Source organism: Capsicum annuum, chromosome 2 (genome assembly GCF_002878395.1).
Source record: "Capsicum annuum cultivar UCD-10X-F1 chromosome 2, UCD10Xv1.1, whole genome shotgun sequence".
In the NCBI taxonomy this organism is placed as follows: Eukaryota; Viridiplantae; Streptophyta; class Magnoliopsida; order Solanales; family Solanaceae; genus Capsicum; species Capsicum annuum.
Genome location: NC_061112.1, coordinates 3,966,936 through 3,990,572, shown reverse-complemented (window position 1 = coordinate 3,990,572; position 23,637 = coordinate 3,966,936). Strand labels below are relative to the sequence as shown.

General features: G+C 35.8%; 1 protein-coding gene across 3 annotated transcripts in view; it reads left to right on the top strand.

Moving 5' to 3' along the window:
• Nucleotides 1-19,109, top strand: part of LOC107853230 (cationic amino acid transporter 4, vacuolar) — a 60,720-nt gene extending 41,611 nt beyond the window's left edge. For 2 of the 3 annotated variants that reach the window (XM_016698229.2, XM_016698226.2), the window contains 4 exons: nucleotides 3,424-3,523; nucleotides 17,718-17,830; nucleotides 18,591-18,666; nucleotides 18,751-19,109. In XM_016698229.2, the coding sequence (XP_016553715.2) occupies nucleotides 3,424-3,523; nucleotides 17,718-17,830; nucleotides 18,591-18,666; nucleotides 18,751-18,901 (440 nt within the window). In that variant the 3' untranslated portion in view covers nucleotides 18,902-19,109. The remainder of the gene's footprint in view (nucleotides 1-3,423; nucleotides 3,524-17,717; nucleotides 17,831-18,590; nucleotides 18,667-18,750) is intronic. The other variant, XM_016698227.2, reaches the window with a different exon arrangement.
• Nucleotides 19,110-23,637: the final 4,528 nt, after the last annotated feature.

The window sequence follows — 23,637 nt, the reverse complement described above, 5'->3', positions numbered from 1 at the left end:
GATACCAAATACTGAATTTTGATGAGATATGTTCATAATTTGTTCAACATTTGACATGCTAGCTTTTAGGGAAATCACATATGGAGGTTAGATCTCCGCTCTCAAGCCGTAAACATTATGAATTTTGCTTCACAGGTCAATCAAGACGTCCAAATGACTCAATGTTACCCATATATATGGTAAACAATTCATTAGGAGAGGGCTTTCAATATTTGGTTCAGTATTTTCAAAGTTTTCGGTAATTCGGTAACCGGTAATTAAAAATAGATACCAAATACCGAACTTTCAAAGTTCTGTTGGTATGGTAAATCCCAATTAGCTTTGGTACTTCAGTTTTTGGTGATTTATGCCCATCCATAATTATTACCAAACCCCTGTTGCCTTCCAAAAGCAGCTTCAACCCCTGGTGTTTGATTCAATTTCAACTTCATCCCCAAGTCTGTTTGGTTTGTATCCTGTTATCATTGTTATCTTGTTGATCCTCTACCAAGTCCACCAATGTACCAATGGTATTCCTTGTTCTGTGCCTTCCCTAGATGTATTTTCTTTTCCAGAGGATCTGTTGTTTCCTATATCTCCTTTTTGTACAGTGACCTCCTGGGTCGTATCACTGATCTTCCCGTTATTCCTTCTATCCTGTACCACACTCCATCTTTGTATTTCTTATGCTTCCTACAACCTTCCCTGACTTTAATATCTTAGCCTGAATTTGCTTATCCTCAATAGGTTTCTTCCCTTCAACAGGGTCCCCAGCATTCTCCTTTGCTTCTTCCTCCTCCCTTCTTGGACGAAACTCAGGATGAAGGATCCGACATCCCTGCATATCATGGTTCTTTAACTTGCATTGTGAACAATATATTAGTACATAGTCTGTTATCAGGCTTTTCTCCTAGGAAGTAATTGTATTTAAGGGTGTGATGGTCTTATAGGACTTACTTTAGTAGATGCAAAGCTTATAAAGAGCAATAGATAGATAGGCATGTGTTCCTACTTTTATGGATAGGTGGATGGATTTTTTTCTTCTTTTGATCAGGCAGATAGCTGGATAATTTCTTGGCAGAATGATGCTAACACTAGTAAAACTTGGCATTGTTTTTGCGCATACTAATTGAATGATTGTTATTATTATTTATTAAAAGGAGGGGAGTTGGATAGTTCAGGATGGTTAGACCAATATTCGTCCAGGATAAGGAGAAGTTCCTGTGCACGTCCCAAGGCGAAAGCAGGAATCAACACCGACCCCCTTGCATCAATGTTGAATGTATGACATCAGTGAAAAGCTTCTCTCTTATCTGACATGGCATATGGAGTTGAACACCATAAGTTGATTCTATAATGCAAATATCTGGAGAAAATTGTGGGATCACGGCCGCGCGGATATGCCTGTCTTCTTCACGGGAATAGTCTCCTGTATAAAAAACTCGAACACCAGCAATGTCAACCATAAACATGGCAGCACCAAGGACATGGCTGTCAGTATAACACCAAAAGCGAATACCATTTACTTCCAGAGTCTGATGGAAGTCAATAACCTCAATTTTGTTCATGGAGTTACTAATGTCATTTTCATCAAACAACATTAGTAACAACTGAGAAAGAACCCACAATTCAACTATCATCCAAGGTGTGAGAAGCTGTGAATCATACACATATGCTTTGCTGATGATCTGTTAATGTGCTGCAGGGCTGATGAGATATCAATTAAACTATTATTCAGTACATTCAACCAGTTTTCTGCTGTCTCAGGATTGCATGCCAATTTAGACAAAAGTTCACTGTACATTGCAGGAGTGGATGCTGCTTTCAAGGAGAAAATACTGGTTGACTTGGGACTGATCCTAGGTACTTTACCATTTAAGTACTTAGGGGCGCCTCTATCAACTAGGAAGTTATCAATACAACAATGCATGCCAATTGTGGAAAAAATGATTGCAAGGGTAAAGTGCTGGTCATCCAAACTCCTCTCCTATAGTGGAAGATTACAACTAGTAAAGAGTGTGTTGTTTGAAATGCAAACCTACTGGGCTCAAATATTTCTCTTACCTAAAAAGATCTTAACACTGGTTACTACAGTCTGCAGGACATTCTTATGGACAGGCAGTAATGAGTTCTCTAGAAGAGCCTTGATTGCTTGGGAGACAGTATGCATGCCACAAAGAGCAGGAGAACTTGTGATTGAGCTAATTAGGTGGAATAAAGCTGCACTTTGTAAGCTGTTATGGGCAATTGAACAAAAACAGGATAGGCTGTGGGTGCTTTGGATACATACCTACTACATAAAAAACAAGAGTCTGGATACTCTGCAGGTTCCAAAACAGGCCAGTTGGTTAGTAAGGAAAATCTTTGAGGCAAAAAAATGGCTAAATGGTGTGGGAACCGTCTAGACAAAATTACAAGCCATTAGTGGACCTACAGGTTTCAGCATTAAAAAGGGCTATCTGAGTATGTTACCACAATACCCTCAAGTGACATGGAGTAGGCTGCTTGTGATGCAGGGTCAGATGCCAAGACAAAGATTTATCCTATGGTTGGCACTTCATCAAAGACTAAGCACTGCAGATAAAGTTCTGAAATGGGGCAAGAATATAGCTGCTGAATGCGTGCTATGCAATGGTCAAATCATGGAAACTCATGCACATTAGTATTTCGAATGTACCTACTCTGCCAGGATCTGGAAAGGAATGCTGCAGTGGTTAGGATACAATAGAACACCTGGAGACTGGTACCAAGAGGTAGAATGGTTAAATTCAAGAATACACAATAGCAGACCCCAAGCAAGCATTCTGGGATTCTATTATGCTGCGGTTGTGTATCAGATATGGGCTGAAAGAAATGCTAGAAGATTCAAGAACATAGCCAAAGAGAGCATACAAAGATTACAAGAAATTGCAGTACAGGTACATAGTGCTGGACAACACCACCTGAAATGGAGGCCAAGACTGCTGCAACTGAACAAATATCCTAGCTGATTAGTGTAGAGTCTTGCTATTATTGGGTTTAAGATGATGATATTATAATGTAATGCTAAAATTCAGTAGATATATGGGAAGATAAAGTAATAGATGTAGGAGTGGCCAGTCTGAGTCCCAAGAGACTGGTAGAAATGTAACGATTATACTTTTGGTTGAGTAAAAATTTACTGTTTGACCAAAAAAAAAGGAGGGCAGGGGGAGGAGAGAGAGATATGTAGTCCTCGTGATTACTTTAGGAATGGTTTCCTATGCTTTTCTCTTAAGACTGGCCATTGCTGGTGCTTATCCAAATTATTGAATTGAGAAACAAATACTATTTCAGATGAATCTCTGCGAGTTGCATTCTCTATATGAATTTCATACCACAATTGAAGTTACTTTAAAATCCTCCTTTCTGAATCTGTTGATTCAGCAATTTCTTTAGTGGTGTGTAATTTTGTATATTTTCAAGATAAACTCAGGAAAAGGAAAACTGCTGCTTGGAGTATTACTATGGTATGTTGTGGAACTCTTGTAGTGGTAGCTGCTATTTCAACTGAAGGTCTATCCAGGTAAGGAAATTCAATTCTCTAGTCTTTGATAAAATAATTGACAGATTAATGTACAATGTTCCTCTTCTTTTATTACTAGATAAGGCTTGCCCCTGCTATTCACGGGCCCAACATTTTGAGTTCTTATATGATTTAATTTATATTTAATTTTTAGTTGCATCTTTGGTTTGAACAATATTAACAGTTTATAGTGTTCGATTTGTGGCACAGTACCACAATTGAAAAAATAAATGAGTTTGAACTCTTATTTTGCATTTTTATATTACAAATGATTAAGCCTGTTACCAGTCGAGTATATTACTCCACACTGATTGAGAAGTGAATGGGAAAAAGAAAAAAGCAAGTAATCTACTCAGCAACGTCTCCATACTGAAAGTCTTGCCAAATTTGGTTTAGCATGCCTCCCTATCCCCATAATTCATCATTGGTAGCTGGCACTGTAAAAATGATATAAAATAGAAAATTTAAGTCAGTACCCTGTTACTTATTGACAAGAATGAAAGCAAAAACAGAGAAATATATATTTTTGGGACTCAGAATTTTTAGAGTGGAAGACATCAATAGTCTACAAAAATAAAAACGCCCATTAATTTGTTCTGTCCACATTATGTATCAACATCCAAAACAAAGTAAAATTAAGCTCTTTGTTTATACTATTATCATAATATACTTTTTTGTGATAAGAAATCTAACACAAAATTTATAGTTGGAAGGTATTTTTCCAAAAACAATATGAAGTGGTTAATAAGTCTAGACCAGTACCTTCATAAACCAAATAATCATCATAACAAAAACATAGTTTTCACCTCTGATATTCAAACTTCCCAAAAATGTTGTCGCATTCTTGTCAGATCCTCCAAATATACACTACTTTTAGAGGACCGAACACCCACCCATCACATTATTGATGAGTCCGAGCAACATAGAAGTTTTGACTATAAAGAAAGTCTTGGAAAACATGCAAAATTTTATTTCGCCTACTTTCACTTAATATGTCATGTTCATTCAAATGCATTGCAAACATAGCAGATCTCTCCAATTAAACAATATTCAAGAATTAATATTGAGGAAAAGCATTATATCAGCTACAAGAATTTACACCACTTTTTTAGATAGACGTGTTAACATCTCTAGATCAAGTAAACCATGATCTAATCTTGAATTTTCTCAGATCAACAATTGTTAGTTCATTAACCTTCAATTAAGGTAACATTTTAAGCATACAATACAATTTTTTGTCATGAACTCTCAAGTATACACATAATGAAGGTTGTCATAATGTAGTTCTGGTGATAAAAGAATATAATAGCAAAAAAAGGTACTTTAACACCACCTGTTATCACATGAAATAAGTTTAGTAGGTATCAATATCAAGAATTTTTCATTGAAAAGTAGTACTAACTTTTACAGCTATATCGTATCACAAGAAACCAAAAAATCGGACAAAGTATAAACAATGTATCTCGAATTCATTTGGTAAAACTAAGAGAGAGACAGAGGGGGGGGGGGGGGGGGGGCAAGAGCGCTTAGCTTTTTGAAGCCAATACCACTGTAAGGCCATAAAACTACCAAAGCATGTTAAGATGCGTATGAAATGTCCTACCAACTAATAAGATATCTTGAAATGTAGACAACATATCATCCGGTAAAAGATTTAAGTACTCTTTCTAATATCTCCTGTTTATTAGATTTTTACCATAGCATTACATTATTACTAATTAATTGATTTGAAGTATAAAATTTAAATTTTTGGCTTCGGAATACTTTAAGCAATATTAAAAAAAAAAGAAAAAATTATCTTTTCGTAACTTCATTTTCGAAAGTGTAATTTTTAAAAAGGTAATCCAAACCAAAATAGCATAAACCTCCCACAGAGTTGGCTAAGTTGTTTCTAATAAGCTAATCGTCAGGAAGGAATAAAACGAAGTGTAATGCAGTAGCCTCATATTTAAATTAAAATCACACATATATGTTATCTCATCAGAAAATAAAAGGACACAATTCTTAAAAAATTCTTTCTTCTTATCAGAACAAAAGTTGGCAAAAACAACAAATGTGGTATGAAACTGAAAGAATTAGATACTTAGGTATGTGTCAAGTCTTATGAGCTCGTTCTATGAGAAAATAATCTCTATATAGAAAAGAAAAGTCAATGAAAGTTCCAACTAGGCAAAGACTTGTGTAAATAATTCTCTCTTTTTCCAGTGTTATACTTCTAATTTCTAGTTACATAGAATGAAGTGAGACACATTTAGTAATATATTGTTAAAGGGCATATTGCACCTCTTTCAATAGGTTATTATTAGAGTTTGAGAAAATTGAAGATCACGTGATAGGGACGAAAATCTAGCAAGAACAACAAATGAAATGGTAGCCAAGCTTAATTTGATCAATCAAGTACAAATAGAATCAATAAAAGATCTTTCTCACACGTGATGTCTTAAATTCTTTGTTATGGCACAGGGTGTTCGATAAAAGTTTGTACGAGATGAAGAAAAAGAGGGAGTAAGAAGCTTAAAATGATACTTCTACAACAATTGTTCATTTATCATAAGTACTCATGCTATCTGAGTCAAGGTCATTAAACATACCTAAATATATTTTGCAAAATTTTTAGATTAAAGAACATCATTGTCTAAACTATTTTCACAAATAATTAAAAAAAATGGGTTACTTGGTCATCTAAGCAAGCAGATAATCAAAGCAGCACTTGCAAAACTCTACAACCTTTAATATTAGAGTTCACATTTAGATAAGCCAAATATTTAGTTTAAAATTCACAACTTTCTGCTCAACCCACTATGTGAATTCAATTTGAATAAACATACACAAAACAACGCTGTCCTCATTTATGCTAAATAGTTTAACACAAAACAACGTTATCTTCATTTATGCTATATAGTTTACAAAATAAAAGAAAGCAAGTACCGTTACCTCTTATTCTTGACAAGGCTTATGCTTTATGGATTTATTTATATTGATTTTGCTAGCAATTTTGCTCAACATAAGAAAAAATTGTATTTTTCTTATTGATGAACTAGAACCATGTATCAATACCATGGAAGTTATCTTTTTATAGTTGGGCAAAAACGTAAACTTAAGTGGTCAATCAAAGAAGTTTATGAAAAAGGTTTAATTTTTTGTTGCGATATAATTTGTTTTTCAAATTTTGACTTATTTGTGATTTTGTTTTGGTGGTTGTTGTTGGAGTCCCACATCGGCGGGTTAAAGGGTCCTTAGTCTCTTTATTTGGTCTTGGACAATCCTCCCTTCATGAGCTAGCTTTTGAGGTTGAGTTAGGCCCAAGGTCCATTTCTTTAACATGGTATCAGAGCTTCCACGATCTTGGTAAAGAATCAAAGAGTTTCCGCTGCCGGCGGGCGGCTATAATCCATATATGCCGCCCGTCTAGCCAATGATTATGTTAGCAAAAGTTGGGTCACTGACTCACTCTGTATCTTTCTAGTGACTATTTTCTCATATCTTTGCGTAGCACCATGCATCTGTCCGGTGATTACTTTTTCATATCTATTTTTCTTAGCACCGTGTTTCTTTTTGGTGACTATTTTCTCATATTTGATTTGCGTAGCACGGTGCATCTTTTCGGACTACCGTCTCATAGCTGAGTTGCAAAGCACTATGCATCTTTTTGGTGATTTCTCAGATTTAATTTACATAGTTTCGTACGTCTTTTCGGTGACTCCTCAAATCTCTTTCAGTAGGGTCGTGCCATCATTCTGACCGTATCCACATAATTTCTCTTTTTCAGTAGGATTATGCCGTCATTCCGACCCTACTCATATAATTTCTATTTCTCAATAGGGTCGTGCCATCATTTTGATCCTACACATATTTCTCTTTTTCAATAGAGTCGTGTCATCATTCCGACCCTACCCATATACTTTATTTTTCCTCAGATTGTAGTCACTTTTCAGCCATCAAATCTAATAATTTGGCGTGTGAGCATGTTTCGGCTAAGTTTTCGGTGACTTTCATGTTCAAGATCTACTCGTCTCTTGATTTCGAGATGATCCGTATATTTTATACCAATTTTCGACAATTTTCCAGCAACACATCGACTTTACGGCAATATTTACTACTTTTCGGATCATTTTGTCAGTTTGTTCCGTTTCAATTGAGGTCTCCCAGATGTCCAAAGCAGTCCTTATCAGTTTTCTTGCAATATATTCACCAAGTCCCTCACCGATTCTCATATTAGTTACATCCATAACAAGCTTGGTACATATGTCTTCTATGCACCAGCTTGAGGGGGAGTGTTAGAATATGAGCAGAAATAGGAATAGCATATAAAATCCTACTTGGAATTAGATTGTAATATAGTGTCCTATTAGAAAAAGGATTGGAATGTATTGTCTATAAAGACGGCCTCAATGTAATAATGTAGTTACAACAATTCAATAATATTTTTCTCTTATATTTCTCACATGGTATCAGAGCCAGGCCCACCCAGTTCATTATTTCCGATGTTGGGCCCCCCGTCTTATATTGTCCACACTCTAGATGTCCAGTCCTGGGCGTGTGGGGGGTGTTGGAGTCCCACATCGGTGGGTTAAAGGGTCCTTGATCTCCTTATATGGTCTTGGGCAATTCTCCCCTCATGAGCTAGCTTTTGAGGTTGAGTTAGACCCAAAGTCCATTTCTTTGTCAGTTTTTTGCCTATTTTTCCCTTGTTGGAGGTTTGAAGGCAAACCCTTGAATCTAAGGGGTTTAGGTTGAGTAGGTCTAAGACGAGTATTTGGATTGCAAGTTTAGCGACTCGAGGCAAGAGGACGATGTGGTGGTGAGGCTGGATTCCCAGGAGGTTTGAAAAGGGGATAGTTTTAAGTATCTTGGGTCTATGATCAAGGGGAATGGTGAGATTAATAAGGATGTCACTAATCGTATTGGAGTAGGTTGGATGAAGTGGAGGCTCGCCTCGGGAGTGTTGTGTGATAAGAAGGTGCCTCTTAAGCTTAAAGGCAAATTCTATAGAGTGGCAGTCCATCTGACCATGTTGTATAGAGCGGAGTGTTGGCCAGCCAAGCACTCCCACATCCAAAAGTTGAGGGTGGCGGAAATGAGGATGTTGCGTTGGATGTGTGGGCTTTCTAGAGGGGACGGTTAGGAATGAGATTATTCAATAGAAGATGAGAGTGACTTCGGTGGAGGACAAGATGCGGGAAGGAAGACTGAGATGGTTTGGGCATGTGATAAGAAGGGACGCGGGTGTCCTAGTTCGTACGTGTGAGAGGCTAGCATTGGATGACTTTAGGAGGAGTAGAGGTAGGCCGAAGAAATACTGGAGGGAGGTGATCAGACATGACATGGAGCAGCTACAGCTTACTGAGGACATGACCCTAGATAGGAAGGTTGGAGGTCGCGGATAAGGGTAGAAGGCTAACGAGCTAGTACTATTAGGACTGTGCGCATAGGTGCCTATGGTTTGTGAGTGTTTGTTACTTCTACGCGGTTGTCCCTTGCATAATTTCTCAGTTCCTATTTTCTTATTGCGTGTTGCGTTATATCTCGTAGTGCGTATTTCTCTGATTTATGTTATATTATTCCTTACGCCTTATCTCTGTTATTTCTGTGTCTGTTATTTCTATTTCTGTTATGTCATCCATCCCCATGTCTACTATTTTTTATCTTGAGCCAGGGTCTATCGGAAACAGCCTCTATACTTCTTCGGAGGTAGCGGTATGGACTGCATACATCTTACCCCCCAAGACCCCACTTTGTAGGAATACCTATACACTGGGTCTGTTGTTATTGTTGTCCCTTGTTTGTACTAAATACGTGTTGAATTGAAACAAAAGAGATGAAAGAACCTACTTAGTTCTTAAAAAAGATGTAAGTACAAATTCTTCTGGAGCAGAAGGCGTACATGAAATATTTTTATGATTGATAATTTTTCCATTACAAAATATGGTAAGTCTCTGTACTTGAAAGCAATTCACAAAGACATGATACCAAATACAATAAGATAAAACACTATAAATTATGCTTAGAAAATAACTCGATGGATCACTTTAGATACTAACACATTGTAGATGAAATAGGCTTCTCACTAAAGCAATTGCAAATGATTAGGTCCTCTGATATTTCATCTATTAACTAACATTTAAATCTTTTCCAATTTCACATGTGTTAAAACAAATAAACAATAGGAACCCAACTGCTTCTATACTATCAATTTTATACGTTATCAGATATATAGTAGATGTTATTCTTGCAATAACTAATTCTCTGCGGAATCCTAACTTAGGACAAACAAACTACTGTCAGCTAAAGCTAATTAAATGTTTCAGTTATCATGCTTAATTGAAAAAAATTTTAAAATATAAAAGAATGCACACAACACTCACAGAAGTTACATAAAAAGTTAGAGAAATTTGAGTGCTAAAACTGAAACTAAAGCATACCTGAAGTGGAAACAGCCAAGAAGATGAAGAAGAACAGTCTTGAAATGATGAAGAAAAAGTTCATGCAAATTAATGAATATTGCTGGAGATATGAAAGAGTTTTTTAGGAATGAGAGAGATGAAGTAAGATGCTTCTACAGTTGTCCTCAACGATATTTTGTATGTCAATTTACCACTTTACCCTTAGGATCCATACATGAATAACTTGGTTATTCATGTATTAATTTTATACATTGTTTGGTAAGCATGGGAAAAAAAGTTATTCACGTATTAATTTTATACAATGTTTGGTTGGTAGGTTTCCAAATGTTGTGTAAAAGTTATTTATGTATTAATTTTATATGGTGTTTGATTGTGTTTTTGTAATCCTGCATAATTAATATTTACATAAGTTATGAAGGAATCTATGGAGAAAAATGAGCCCATAGACCCTCTCAAGTTTTTAATTAAAAAAAGGAGACAAGTGGGGTCCTACAATATTATTAAGTTAAAAGAAATAAAGTCGCTTAAACAACTAGGACAGTTGTTCGACAACTGGATTACAACTTTGATAGTTGTTGAACAACTTTAAAAAGTTGTCGAATAACTTTGATCGTTGTTGAGATAACTTTTTTAGTTGTTGGAGCGAAAATATTTTTAAAAAAAATGAAAAAAAATTCGTCCCTTTTACCCAATTTTTAAGACTTGAAGGACTCTCACCTAATTGAGTAACTAGTTTGTCCCTTTTAATAGCATATCCAGAATTTATGTATAATTTTATGCGGGATAGAAGGTGGAATAAGTTGTGGGGTATTAGTTATACATGACTTAAATAATAAATTTACAATTTACCCCCATCAATTCCCTTTTAAATTATTTATTTTATTTTGTGTCTTTGTTTCAATTCACTGGCAGTAGTGCATTGCCGGTTTTTTCTTTGCTTTTTTTTTTCTAGTTAATTCTTTTACTTACTGCCAGTTTTTCCTTTGGAATTTTTCTTGTTATTTCTTTTATTTAATTGCTTTAGTTATTTTTTATTCGCTTTATTATTTTTAACTATTGGTATTTATTTATGTTTTTAATGTGTTATTTATAGTTGTTAATTTGTAACTATTTAGCTAATCTGTTTACTTGTTTTAAGCTAATTTTTTTGGTTAAAATCCATACATTTAATAATTTTTGCTTAATAAACTTTAAAAAAAATAAAATCTCACTATGAGTGTAATAAATAAATAAACATTTTGAAATTAAGTAGAAATAATTCATGTAGTATAATTCCTACATAACTTTAATACCTATATAACTAATACCTGCAATCCTGCATAACTAATTCTTCCATAAATAATACCTGCATAACTAATTCCCACGTAACTAATACCTGCATAACTAATTACTACATAACCAAAACCTGCATAACGTTAACCAATAAGCAAACGACCCCTTACTGATTGAGCTTAATTTCAGTTTTGCCATTGGTAGTTCTATTGCTCATCTTCTTTAGAGTAGTAAATCTTTTTGCATCTTAGATAAAGCATATAATGGTGGTTATAAAAAATTATAAAAATATATGATCCCTGCCTGAATAAAACTTCTTGAATCTCAAATTTACGGATCATAAAAAAATTAAAGTGTCATCCTAAAGCTCCTATTTTTAGAAATTCTGGAATGCTGTCTTAGACCATTTTCAGGCTTTATGCCATGCCCATGTTACTTGGATACTTCCCAGGTTAGGTGCTTCTTTGGAGCCTACAAAGCTCGTCCCACATTATGAACCCATGGTAAAGCAAACAGTAGAGAATAATTCAGCAACTTTGTTTTCCTTTTGGTGATGACTTAAAGGGCTTTGGTGAGGGGTGGTATTGGCGAAGATTGGACATCTTTGTTTTAGACTTCTCTCTATTTATTCAAGTTGGAGACCCAAAGCTAAAAGGATTTGGTCTCAGAGATTGTTTGGATTTGCTTTTTAAAAACAGCTTATAAGCTAAAAGCTAAAAGTCATAATTTGGGAATAACCAACTTTTGTCATTTAGCTTATTTATGGGCCTAAAAGTAAGTGCTTAAAAGCAGTTTTCATCTTTCCCAGACACCGCAAAAGTTGGGAAAAAGCTTAAAAGCCAAAAACACTTAATGAGCCAATTCAAACACCCTCTTACTTGGCCTGTAGGCATATAAGGTTCCACCGATGATGACAATGGTGGTTGATGATTTAGCTTTGTCAATCACAAGGGTAGAAAGAAATCTTCATAATATTAGCCAAGTGGCAACACAAGGACACTTATTATAAAGGGTGGGCAGGCACGTCCAAGTGAGAGATGTCAAAAGAAGGAGATTTGTTATAAATATATTACTATGTATATTGAATGTCTACTTTACCATATATAGTGAATGTCTATTTATGGAAAAGTTAGAAATCCCAAAGTTAGTTTTCCCTTATAAATAAAGGGGTTTCCTTCATTGTAATTCACGCCTCAAGAATTCCTCAAGAGAAATAAAGAGTACTCTCTCTTCTCTCGTTATTCTTATTGTTTTTACTTTATATTTCATAACATGTTATCAGCACGAGAATCTGCCAAAACAAGGTGAGATCATAAGTCTACAGGTAATTTTAAGGTTAGTGATTTTTTATGTTATTTGTCTTTTGCTGCTAATGATATAATTATTATGGGATTTGAGAAAAAAATAATTGATTTGGAACCACTTATCCTTTATATTTGTTCATGAGAACAGTATTGTTAAAAGATATGATGATGAATTTAAATCTCATCTCATTAAGAAGATAAGACATTGGGTTAAAAGTTTCAATGCACCATGATGATGAGATGTTGGGTTCAAGTCCTATCGAGTTATAGCCTAAGACGCCTTTTTATATGGGTAAGATATTGATTTTGAATCTCAATACACCATATTGATGATATTATGATGGCTAAGACAAAATAATGGGTGTTCGTGAAAAGTCATGAGACATGTCCCATTGATATGCTTTATTTCTGAAGTGAATGTGATAGCAGTGCATAATATGTCTGAAAGAAGACAAGTGATTGATGTACGAATATAAGCGTGAAAGGACAATATGATAATAATCATTAAAAGTGATAATATTTTCATACGCTTATTATGACTATAAGATATGGTAGAGAAAAATTCTCTACATTATATGTATGCCTCGATTTGCTCATGAAGTAGCAATAACATAAAAGAGGTTATAAGCTATCAAAATTTGATAGGCTTAAGGCACAATTACATTCCCGATGAATGAAAAATTTGATTGTTATAAGTATAGTTCCATTCCATGGGGTGAATGTGATAATATCTAGAAAAGCTTATCAATACAAACGTGCACTTAGTTGTGGTGGTATCATAACTCACCTCCGAAAGAGGCAGAATAATTGAGAAGAGTTATTTTGAAATTTACTTCTAAAGTAGTAAATCTGAAATTTATTCATAGAATAGTAAATCTGAAATTTAATTAAAAAAAGTATGTCATGGTAAACTTGAAGCTTACTAGTATAAATGTTCATAAATTAACATGTAAGATTATGACATCCCAAAGACATGCATTGTGAGTATTAAACATATATTGAAGAACTAGAAGATTCTTCAAGAATTTTTTATGCTGCTTGTTCTCGTGATAAGTTGGTTGGACCAACAAATATTGGGATTTGATCTCCCAAAATCTGAAAAGTATAAAAGATGAATATGGCCCGTTCACCAATCATGTGATCTATTAAGATGCATTGATATAAGATGATCACTTGTACGTTTATTGTCAACCTGCAGTTTGACATTCATAAAGTTGTTGCTCAATAAAACTGAGTTAAGAGCATAATTTTCAGATTGTGTAATCAAGACAAATTATCTTGATAATGTCGGTTTGGCATTGAATTCCTTCGATAAATAGCTGAACCATTGCTAATGAGAACAAAAACTTCATGTGTTGATTTGAACTATTATATACAAACGTATTTGTATGCATCAAATCAATAAATTATGATTAATTTCCCTTCAAAGTTGGTTCTGAGTCAGGGACCACATGTTGTCCATCTAATAGTTTTGATGTTCGATATACGATTAGTGAATATACCATAATGTACAAAGATGGATTCCTCAAAGAAGATGAAGGATGTGTGTAAGTTTTTCCAACATAAAGGGGAGATTATAAGCAGTTATAAAATATGTTAGGAATTATCATCAGATCCTCATTCAAAAGATAATTCAAGTCAAATGTCGAAAGCCTATCATATTTAAGCTGCAAGTGTTCCTATTTTGTGTCGAAAGGGAAAAGTCTATGCATGCCTGAAGCGTGGTAGATCAATCGATTTCAAATGAAATAATCCTTGAAAAGTATATGGAGCAAATAATCACAATAAGAAGGCAATGTGCTCTTGAAGAGCCTACGACATAACACTTAATGAAATAATGAGATAATAGCTATTCATGAAGCAAGTCAAGAGTATGTGTGGTTGAGGTCCACGATACATCTCATTCGCGAAAAAATGTGGTTTGAATTATGACAAAGTAGCCACTTTTTTTTTTACGAGGATAATGCGGCATGCGCAACACAACTTAAGGGAGGACTCAAGGAGATAGAACGAAGCACATTTCGCCAAAGCTTTTTTATACACACAAGCTATAAAAAATAGTGATATTAACGTGCTACAGATTCGTTCAAGCGACAATGTGACTGATTTATTCACCAAGTCTCCTCCAATTACAACTTTCAAGAAGATGGTTCACAAGTTCGGGATGCAAAGGTTCAAGGGCGTTCTCATTAGGGGGAGTTAATACGCGTTGTACTCTTTTTTCCTTACGAGATTTTGTCCCACTGGATTTTCCTCGTAAGGTTTTTAATGAGACAGCCTATATGCGTATTGTCAGAGATATGTACTCTTTTTCCTTCATTAGATTTTTTCCCTGGATTTTTTATATTAAGGTTTTAACGAGGCATATTATCTATTAATTAGACATTCAAGGGGGAGTGTTATAAATATATTACCATATATAGTGAATGTCTACTTTACCATATATAATGAATTTCTACTTTACCATATATAGTGAATGTCTATTTATGGAAAAGTTAGAAACCCCAAGGTTAGTTTTCCCCTATAAATAAGGGGTTTCCTCATTGTAATTCAGCCCTCAAGAATTCCTCAAGAGAAATAAAGAATTACTCTTTCTTCTCTCTCCATTCTTCTTGTTCTTTATATTTCATAACAAGATTAAAATTTTAATTCAAATCAGAATTTCATCCCAGAATCATAAGTCAGTGCCGTGCAAGTCTAATTGCAGGCTCTTTTTTTGGAAGAATACATAATGGGAAGTGTATCTTGGGCCCATCTCTAATTAATAGTATTAGTGTGGATCGGTCCAAAGAATCGAATGCTCCCAAGGTTTTGAAAACAATATTTCAGCGTGAATAGAATGAATATAGGCCCTTCTTACTCAAAAAAAGAAAAAGAAAAAGAAAAAGAAAGAATATAGGCCCCATTATTATGGATCTTTATAACTTTATGAGCCTCAATAGAATTGATATACCTAATGTGGTTTCTCTTGACCCAGTGAAAATTGAAATCAAAGCCTCAAGAGAATTTACTTTCATCTTCTCTAAAGTTGAATGGGTCAAAAGTTTCAATTGAGTTGTGGATCTTTCTAACAGAATTGAAAAAGATTTTTGAGGAAAGCTCAGACAAGCAAATTCAACTTTTACATTAGAGATGCAAAATGAATGGACTCTCATAATCAATACTCATGCCTCTGAGATTTCAGAAGGCCGGACTGAGATTATTAATGATTCTAAATGAGATGGTGTTAGAGAGATGCTACCTAGTAGAAGATGAAGTAAATGCTTCTATTAGTCCGAATGAATCTTCCAACTGAAATCCTCATGTTGCATGGTATGAAGGTGGCTATGATCTTCTCACTGAAATCCTCATGTTGCATGGTATGAAGATGGCTCTTGGTTATCGAATGGTTGAAAGAAGCGGAGATTTTGTAGTGGGTAAAGAAACACTTATTGAGAAGGTGCAAGAAGTTAGGGATACAACCAACAACTGGGAATTAGATGTCCTTGAATAGTTTCTGAGAATTGAGAAGGAAAGAATAAAACAAGTTTGACCAAATGAGGGAGGAAAAAGGGTGATTTTGCACCGCTCAGGAATAACCTCATATCCCTTATTTCCTTTTGGTGCACCATTCATGTGTAGGATTTTGGGTGACATTCCTAAAAATCATATCTTCGTGTAGGTTTTCTACTTTTTTTTGTATACCATTTGTATACGGGTGTTTATGCCTCTATGATGCAATAGAAAAAGGGGGGAGGGGAGGGGGGGGGGGTCATGTACATAGGTACACACTTATAGTTGTACCCCCTGGAAGGCCTTTAACCGGCACATAATGAGCACCTAACCTCATCTAGTGAACCAACTGAACAATCATTCTCATGCAAACAGTACATAATAATATCCATGTCATAACTACGGAATAAAGTATCTTAACAAATAACCCAATAACCTATAGTATAGGTCATGGAATATCTAGTAACTATGTACAAAGTCTGGGAAGCATTTTCTACATCGGATAAGTCTCTGACAACCTCCAACATTCCCCTCCCCCCCTCCCTCCCTCTTTGACGACCTGATTTTAGGAAGGCCTTTAACCTGCACATAATGAGCACTGAACCTCATCTAGCGAACCAACTATCTGGACAATCATTCTCATGCAAACCGTACAGAGGGAATGTAATAATAATATCCATGTCATAACTGCAGAATAAAGTATCTTAACAAATAACCCAACAACCTATAGTATAAGTCGTGGAATATCTAGAAACTATGTACAAAGTCTGGGAGGCATTTTCTACATCGGGTAAGTCTCTGACAACCTCCCAAACATCCTCAATAGTGAGTACAAACAAATATGGGGTACCTATAGGCTATAGCAGGTTCCATGGAGTTTAGCAGCCAAGCAATCACCATTGAGTTTCTGAACACCCCCCCGCATTCATTCTTAGGGTCTCCTGGTTCCAGATTTCTCATCTCTCCAGTTAGGTGCTCAAGTTCCCTCAACCATCAATCGCCAAATGGACGGACAGCAACGATTCCAAATAATTCTTTCCGTTCAGCCTATGAGAAAGGAGCTAAAAGGACAAATGAAGAATCATCACCTTGGTTCATTGTTGTCTCAGCTGGAATTTCGTTAGCTCTTGACTTTTATTGATGCTATTGAGTGACCTTACCCAACAAATGCAGTTTTAATAGCAAAAGCAACTATCTGCTCCGGTATCATGTCAGTTTTGGTACCAAAAATGCTCTATTTTATTCATCTGTAGAGGTAAAAACTTATAGAAAAGAGAAAAAAGACTAGAAACTAGTCTCTTCATTCTAGGAGATTTGAGAACCAAGGGAGGATTCCAGCCAGATTTAATTTTCTAGAATACTTAACAACCTAGCAAATCTGACTTTATCAGATCCATTTAGATCCAGCAAATCCAATTTTATCACAATGGGTCATAATTGGATATTCACAGATCAACAGAAGTTTATAAGATGCTTTAATCATATCTTGAGACATGATTGGAGCTCATGGAGTGTTAGAACACTATTGCCTATATTAGTGACGAAACCTGTACTTTAGCTCAAGAGTTTATTCTTGATGGCTGCATAATATTTTTCCTAGAGTTTATTCATCTTGCAGGATTTAGTGTTATTGTTACGTAGCGTTCTTTCTTTTTAACCTCTTCAGTTTTTGCCAAGTAAATGTTTGGTATCTTTAACCCTATGAATTGCTCATTGTGTCAGCATCCTGTGCTTTATATTGTCTGGAATCGGTGGTATGGTTGTAATTTGCTGTTTGACTCTGCTCCATTCTATCGATCAAGTTGACACAAAAGAGAGGCTCACAAAATCAGGAGGTATTGCTAAAGTTTTGTAATATTTGCAGTCATTATTACATGTCACTCACTTATTGTATCCACAAGCATAACTCTTTTAATTGGAAATATAAGTAGTCTACTGAAGAAGCAGGCTTCAGTTATACTAAGATAAAATATGTTTTTACGATATTATCGTGTTGAATAATAGTAAGGCTCAGAATTTCACACTTCCACTAGACTTTATCTTGCAATGGATTTGAAGTTTGTATACATTCAATATTCTATGAGCCCTTTCTGGGACTAGCCGAATGAGTTCTTCACAGGATGCCTGTAAATTTTTTTCATTCATCTCAAAGTAGTGTTCTTTTTTGATAAGTATTGAGCTTTTGGCACCTGATGTATCACTTTGTCTTTTGATTTCTTAGACCCAATAGTATTGACTGTTTTAGATAACCTTGGTTATTAAATCTTGTTCATAGACTGAAATATGATCTCCACTGCAGTACTTAATGAGAAAATAAAAAGAAGAGGGTCATTTGCAGTGCATCTTGCTGGAAAGAAACTTGGTTTAAGTCAATTTCATATTTTCCAAATTTCGGATTTCTTGTGCAAAATCTCAAAGCATAACCCTTGCTTCATATCAAACAAGTACTACGAATAGAGAGAGCATGCTAAAGAATTTGCACATGAATTCTCTTTTTATTGCTTTCTACTACACTGGTTAGCTAATTATCTGGTTGTTGTCCTAAAAGTGCATCACAATGTCGTTGAAGTATTTCCAATCTGTTGATTTTTTCAGGTTTCATGTGCCCATTTGTGCCTTTCCTACCTGTAGCCTGTTGCCTTATAAATACATACTTACTAGTAAATATTGGGTATCCTCGTATTCCCTTTTCTTATCTCAGGAACTTGTGAACTAGTCAAATATGCATGCCAATTACTAACAATGCTAACTGCAGGGCTGAAACATGGATACGTGTTTTAATATGGCTTGCTGTGGGAGTTATCATATACATATTTTACGGCAGAGGACACAGCTTATTGCTAGACGATGTTCGAAGGCCTACTACACGTACTGATGATGACCATGCGGATACTACATTATCTTAGGCAGGCAAATCTCATGTATCAATTCTGTACAATAAACTTAAAAGAGTATCAACTCAAACTAGGCATAAACTGTACTTGTGAACTGTCATTGTAAGATGGAACAATTGCAGAAGACATGATACTGATAGCCATGTAATGTTATGTTTATTATCATTCAAATTACCTCGTAGAGGAAAATAATTGCCAATGAAAAAGGAATTTCTTTGTATGCGCTGATTAAAGATGAATTTGGTTCATAAGTTTTGGGTGAATAAAGTTAGGTGTCAGTTTTTTCCCTCTGGAAAACTGATGTCTGGGCTACTTAGGATTTACACAGGAGGATCTAATGCATGTTAGGCCTCATTTGTTTTCATTTAATGGAGGTTTGAATCTAAATGGTTCAAACCATAAGCCATTAAGGTAGTTATTTCATGCATTTTACCTCAATTAAACATGGGGTAAGCTCATTCTAAAATTAATTCAGGGATTAGTTATCCCTTATCCTTTACCACACGAGCGCTAAGTACATTTTCGTTCATTAAGATCTACGCACTTACTTGGCCTGAATGGGTCTTTACCATTGAGATTTAGAAGTGTCTTAATATCATTAGCACCACTTGATCCACAATCACCCTGTCACCACCACTTATTATTTTTGTCATCACAATCACCACTACGATTACCGTCGTCAACAACCAACTACCATCACCAATTACCATCGTCGCCAATCATCCTTGTCAACCACGCCACACCTACCACCTCCATCACTATAATTATATGTAGTGCCGCCACCATCACCACCACCACTATAATTATATCCATTTTCGCCACCACCTCTACAACCACTATCAACTACTACCACCAATCCCTACTGCGAACCAACACCATCACAACTAGTACCACTGCCAACTACCACCAACACGCCATCAACTACCACAAATTCTTCAGTTACTGCCATTATGATTTTCACAATCTGCCACCTCACCACTGTCAACCACTACCACTAGTACGGTCAATGATCTTGGGCGTATTTATACGTCCAAGTACCAACATTTACCCATATTTAGACTTGTTCTATGAGCTAAAACGTGTCAATTGTATCGTGTTTGAGCTATAATTGTATTCTCTAGCTAATGGGCATGATTAGTTGTTGCAGGGCTCGATTGTGATAAGATTGGACGCGCTTTGATGCATTAATAAGGAGATTTTAGACTATGGAAGCACTTGGAGTGACATACTGAATGCAAAGACACTAGAAAAAGATTCGGAAAGCATGGAATGAAGTGGAGAAGTAAAAACAAATAGAAATTTCTAGTGAGGGTCCACAATAGCCCCGCGCCGCGGAGGCTGATTATTTCAGGATATCAATTTTCAGTGAGGATCCGCGATAGCCCCGCGCTGCGGACCCTAGTGTCCGTGATGACCTGGTGGCGTAGTGAAGAGTAAAATACATCCAGTTGTGCCCCACTATAAAAGGAAGACTTAAACATAAATTGAAACACCTCGACATACGTACAACAAAGGCAAAAACAATTACGAGAGTTCTCTTAGGGTTCTTTGAATTTTCATCTTTGGTGGCTCCAACTCTGGTAGCTCCAACTGCTCCTGCTAGAGCAGAAGCTTGACCTGTTCGTGAAGTGGCAATCCCACTTACGAACAATGTTACTGATAGCATCCGTAAGACAGATACAAGTGGTCGATTTGAATTGAAGAAGAATATGGTGCAACTCTTGCACTCGAGTGGGTAGTTCATAGGTTTATCTCACGAGGACCTAAACCGGTTTGAGCTCAGCTGTAACTTGATATCCTTGTTCGAAAAAAGAGGCTAAAACGCCATTTATTCTTCTACCTTTTTGTATTTAACAACTTGAATCTAAGTTGGCTGAGAGGAGGCATTTTGAGTCAGAAATTGAAAAGGAGCTTGTGGCTCATAAAGCTAATGAAAAGTGAGACATAAGCTATTACAAGCTTTAGGAACTAAACTGTGTATCAAACACTAGAACCCCTAAGACCCATAATAACAACACCACACTCTTATGAAGACCTCAAGGGAACCGGAATCCCTAAGCAACCCTCATTTCTAAACGGGTAACCAATGCAATGATTCTATATTGCCACAAGTGAATCCACACTTGCATAAGTGATCCCACACTTGTAAGACACTCTAAAAGAGTATTCTATCAATATTCACCAAAGTTGCTGAAAAATGACCTAATGAAAGCTATTTAAAGTCTTCGGCCCTTAATGAGAGGCTACACTGCATAAGAGCCTCTATGTTTCATGCAATGACAAAAAGGCCCTTAATGAAAGACACAAAAGGGGAGGCCTTGGAGTGTAGACTTAGGTGGCTTTGGAGTATTTTGAAAGCCTTCTTCACACTTCAAAAGGGTCAACTAGTGTGTGACTACTCTCATCACTTGGCAATGGGACTTTATTCGAGTCACAAGTGCTAGCACTAGGTGGACACAAATCATTCGTACGAGAAAAATCAATTTTGTCATCAATAGGATCAACTAGTGCGTGCAAACTTACAACAAAAATTTGTTCTTCATGCAACGTAACAACACCAAGAGTATCACAAAGGGAAGAATCATGCCATTCTCTTCTAGGCAAACCACCAATTCCATCCACTTGACTACTACTAGGCACATCACAACATTCTAAGTCTATAGGAGTGTAGGAGATAGCATTGGTACCTTGTAGCTCATTTGGAGCATGCTCTATTAAGTTATCCAACTTTCTTTCATTCTTTCCATTTTTCTTTCAAAAGATCCCAATCGGCTATTCATGGTAACGACAAGCTTTTCCATGAAAGAACTAGCCAAACTAGGTATTTACCCTTCATCCTCCATTTTAGCTATCAAAAAATGCGAAACAAAACAAAAAAAAGCAACAAATTACGATTAGGAAACAAAAATCAAACTCACAATCTCTCAAGCTAACATCTTTGAAATGTCACTCAATTGGAGTTGTAAGTATTGGTATCCCATTTATACTCCAATCCTTGGTTCCAATTGTGGCTTAAGTCGGAATAGATTCTTGTTTAAAATGACTCAAATAAAAAAATGTACGGACTTAAATCAAGAAACTACAACGAATTACAAAAAGATAAAAGCACACAAAGAAAGGTAACACGAAAGAAATGGACTCAAACAACTAATTCGCACCATAGTAGATGATTACTAGCTGCTAATTAGTATTAGAATCAAACAATGCAACTAAAGAAACAAAGAAAAGAAACTTAGAATCTAAAATTTTGAGCTTAAGCACTTTCGGTGATAACGTGGCAGCCTCTCATTGGTTGTTGAAAATTGTCGAAAGTTTTGAAAAATTTTTCTTGTTTTCAATTTGTATTGATCAATGTTCAATTGGAAGAGTGTATTTTCGGTTTTGGGAGGGAAACAACAAGACTTAGAGGCTTCTTAATGTTCAAAAAGGCTTGACTTTTCTTTCTCCCTTCTGGCAAAACACCTTTTGAAGCCTTTGTCCCTCTTTCCTCTTTTGTAGGACTTGGGAAGACCCCTTTCTCTCTTTTGGTAATAAGAGTTTTTAAAAGTCTTTTGGCCCCCTTTCTTCTTTTATAATAGTCTTGGAATATGTTTTAGGACTAACAAGACCATACCTTCTTTCTTCTTTGATTTTAGATCAAACAAACCACTTTCTCTTCAACAAGATATGAAGATGTTGAAGAACACCAAGAACACAACTTTGATCTTGGAGTTCTAAGGTTCATGTTGTACCTCCTAAACATCAACAACACATATTCAAGCTCCAATCTTCAACAACAACATCAACAAAACATTTTTAAGCCAACAATATTCAACAACACATTTTTTTATAAGCTCAGGATTTATATCTAGACTCAAGTAGTATTAGTGAAGAAGAACCTAACACTAGAAACAATCAAAACATACAAAAGAATCCTAGATCTAAGTTCAAACTTTCGGCCAAGGAAAAACAATAAGAATAACAATTTCGGCCAAGGTACAAAATAAGAACAACTATTTTTGTGAGATTTTTGGATTTTCTAGGCAACAATCCCAAGAGTGATTTTGTTGGAACAAAATCAAGCCTTGCTCTGATACCAAATGATACAAAGCAGTCAACAAATACAAGAAACAAGATGAAAACAACAACACAAAGGAAGAAAACACAAGTCGGTTACAAGACAACAAGAACAACACCAATGATTTGTAATAAAGAAAAGGATAGATAGTGAGACATAAGCTATTACAAACTTTACGAACTAAAGTGTGTATCAAACACTAGAACATTTAAGACCCACAATAACAATACCACACTCTTACGAAGACCTTAAGGGAATCAGAATCCCCAAGCGACCCTTGTTTCTAAGCAAGTAACCAGCGCAACAATTCCACATTGCCATAAGTGAATCCACACTTGTAAGACACTCTAAAAGAGTATTCTATCAATATTCATCAAAGTTGCTGAAACATGGCCTAATGAAAGCTATTTAAGGTCTTAGGCTACACTTATTACATAGTTAATGACCAAAAGGCCCTTAATGAGAGGCTACACTCCATAGGAGCCTCAATGCTTCATGGAATGACAAAAAGGCCCTTAATGAAAGCCACAAAAGGGGCGGCCTTGAGTGTAGACTTGGCTTTGGAGTGTTTTGAAAGCCTTTTCACACTTTAAAACTTGTTCTCTTGGTTGGGCAGCCGCCAAGCTCTAGTCTTTACGTATTGGCCTCCAATCATATCCTTGAACGCTAAGATGCCCATCTCGACTCGTAT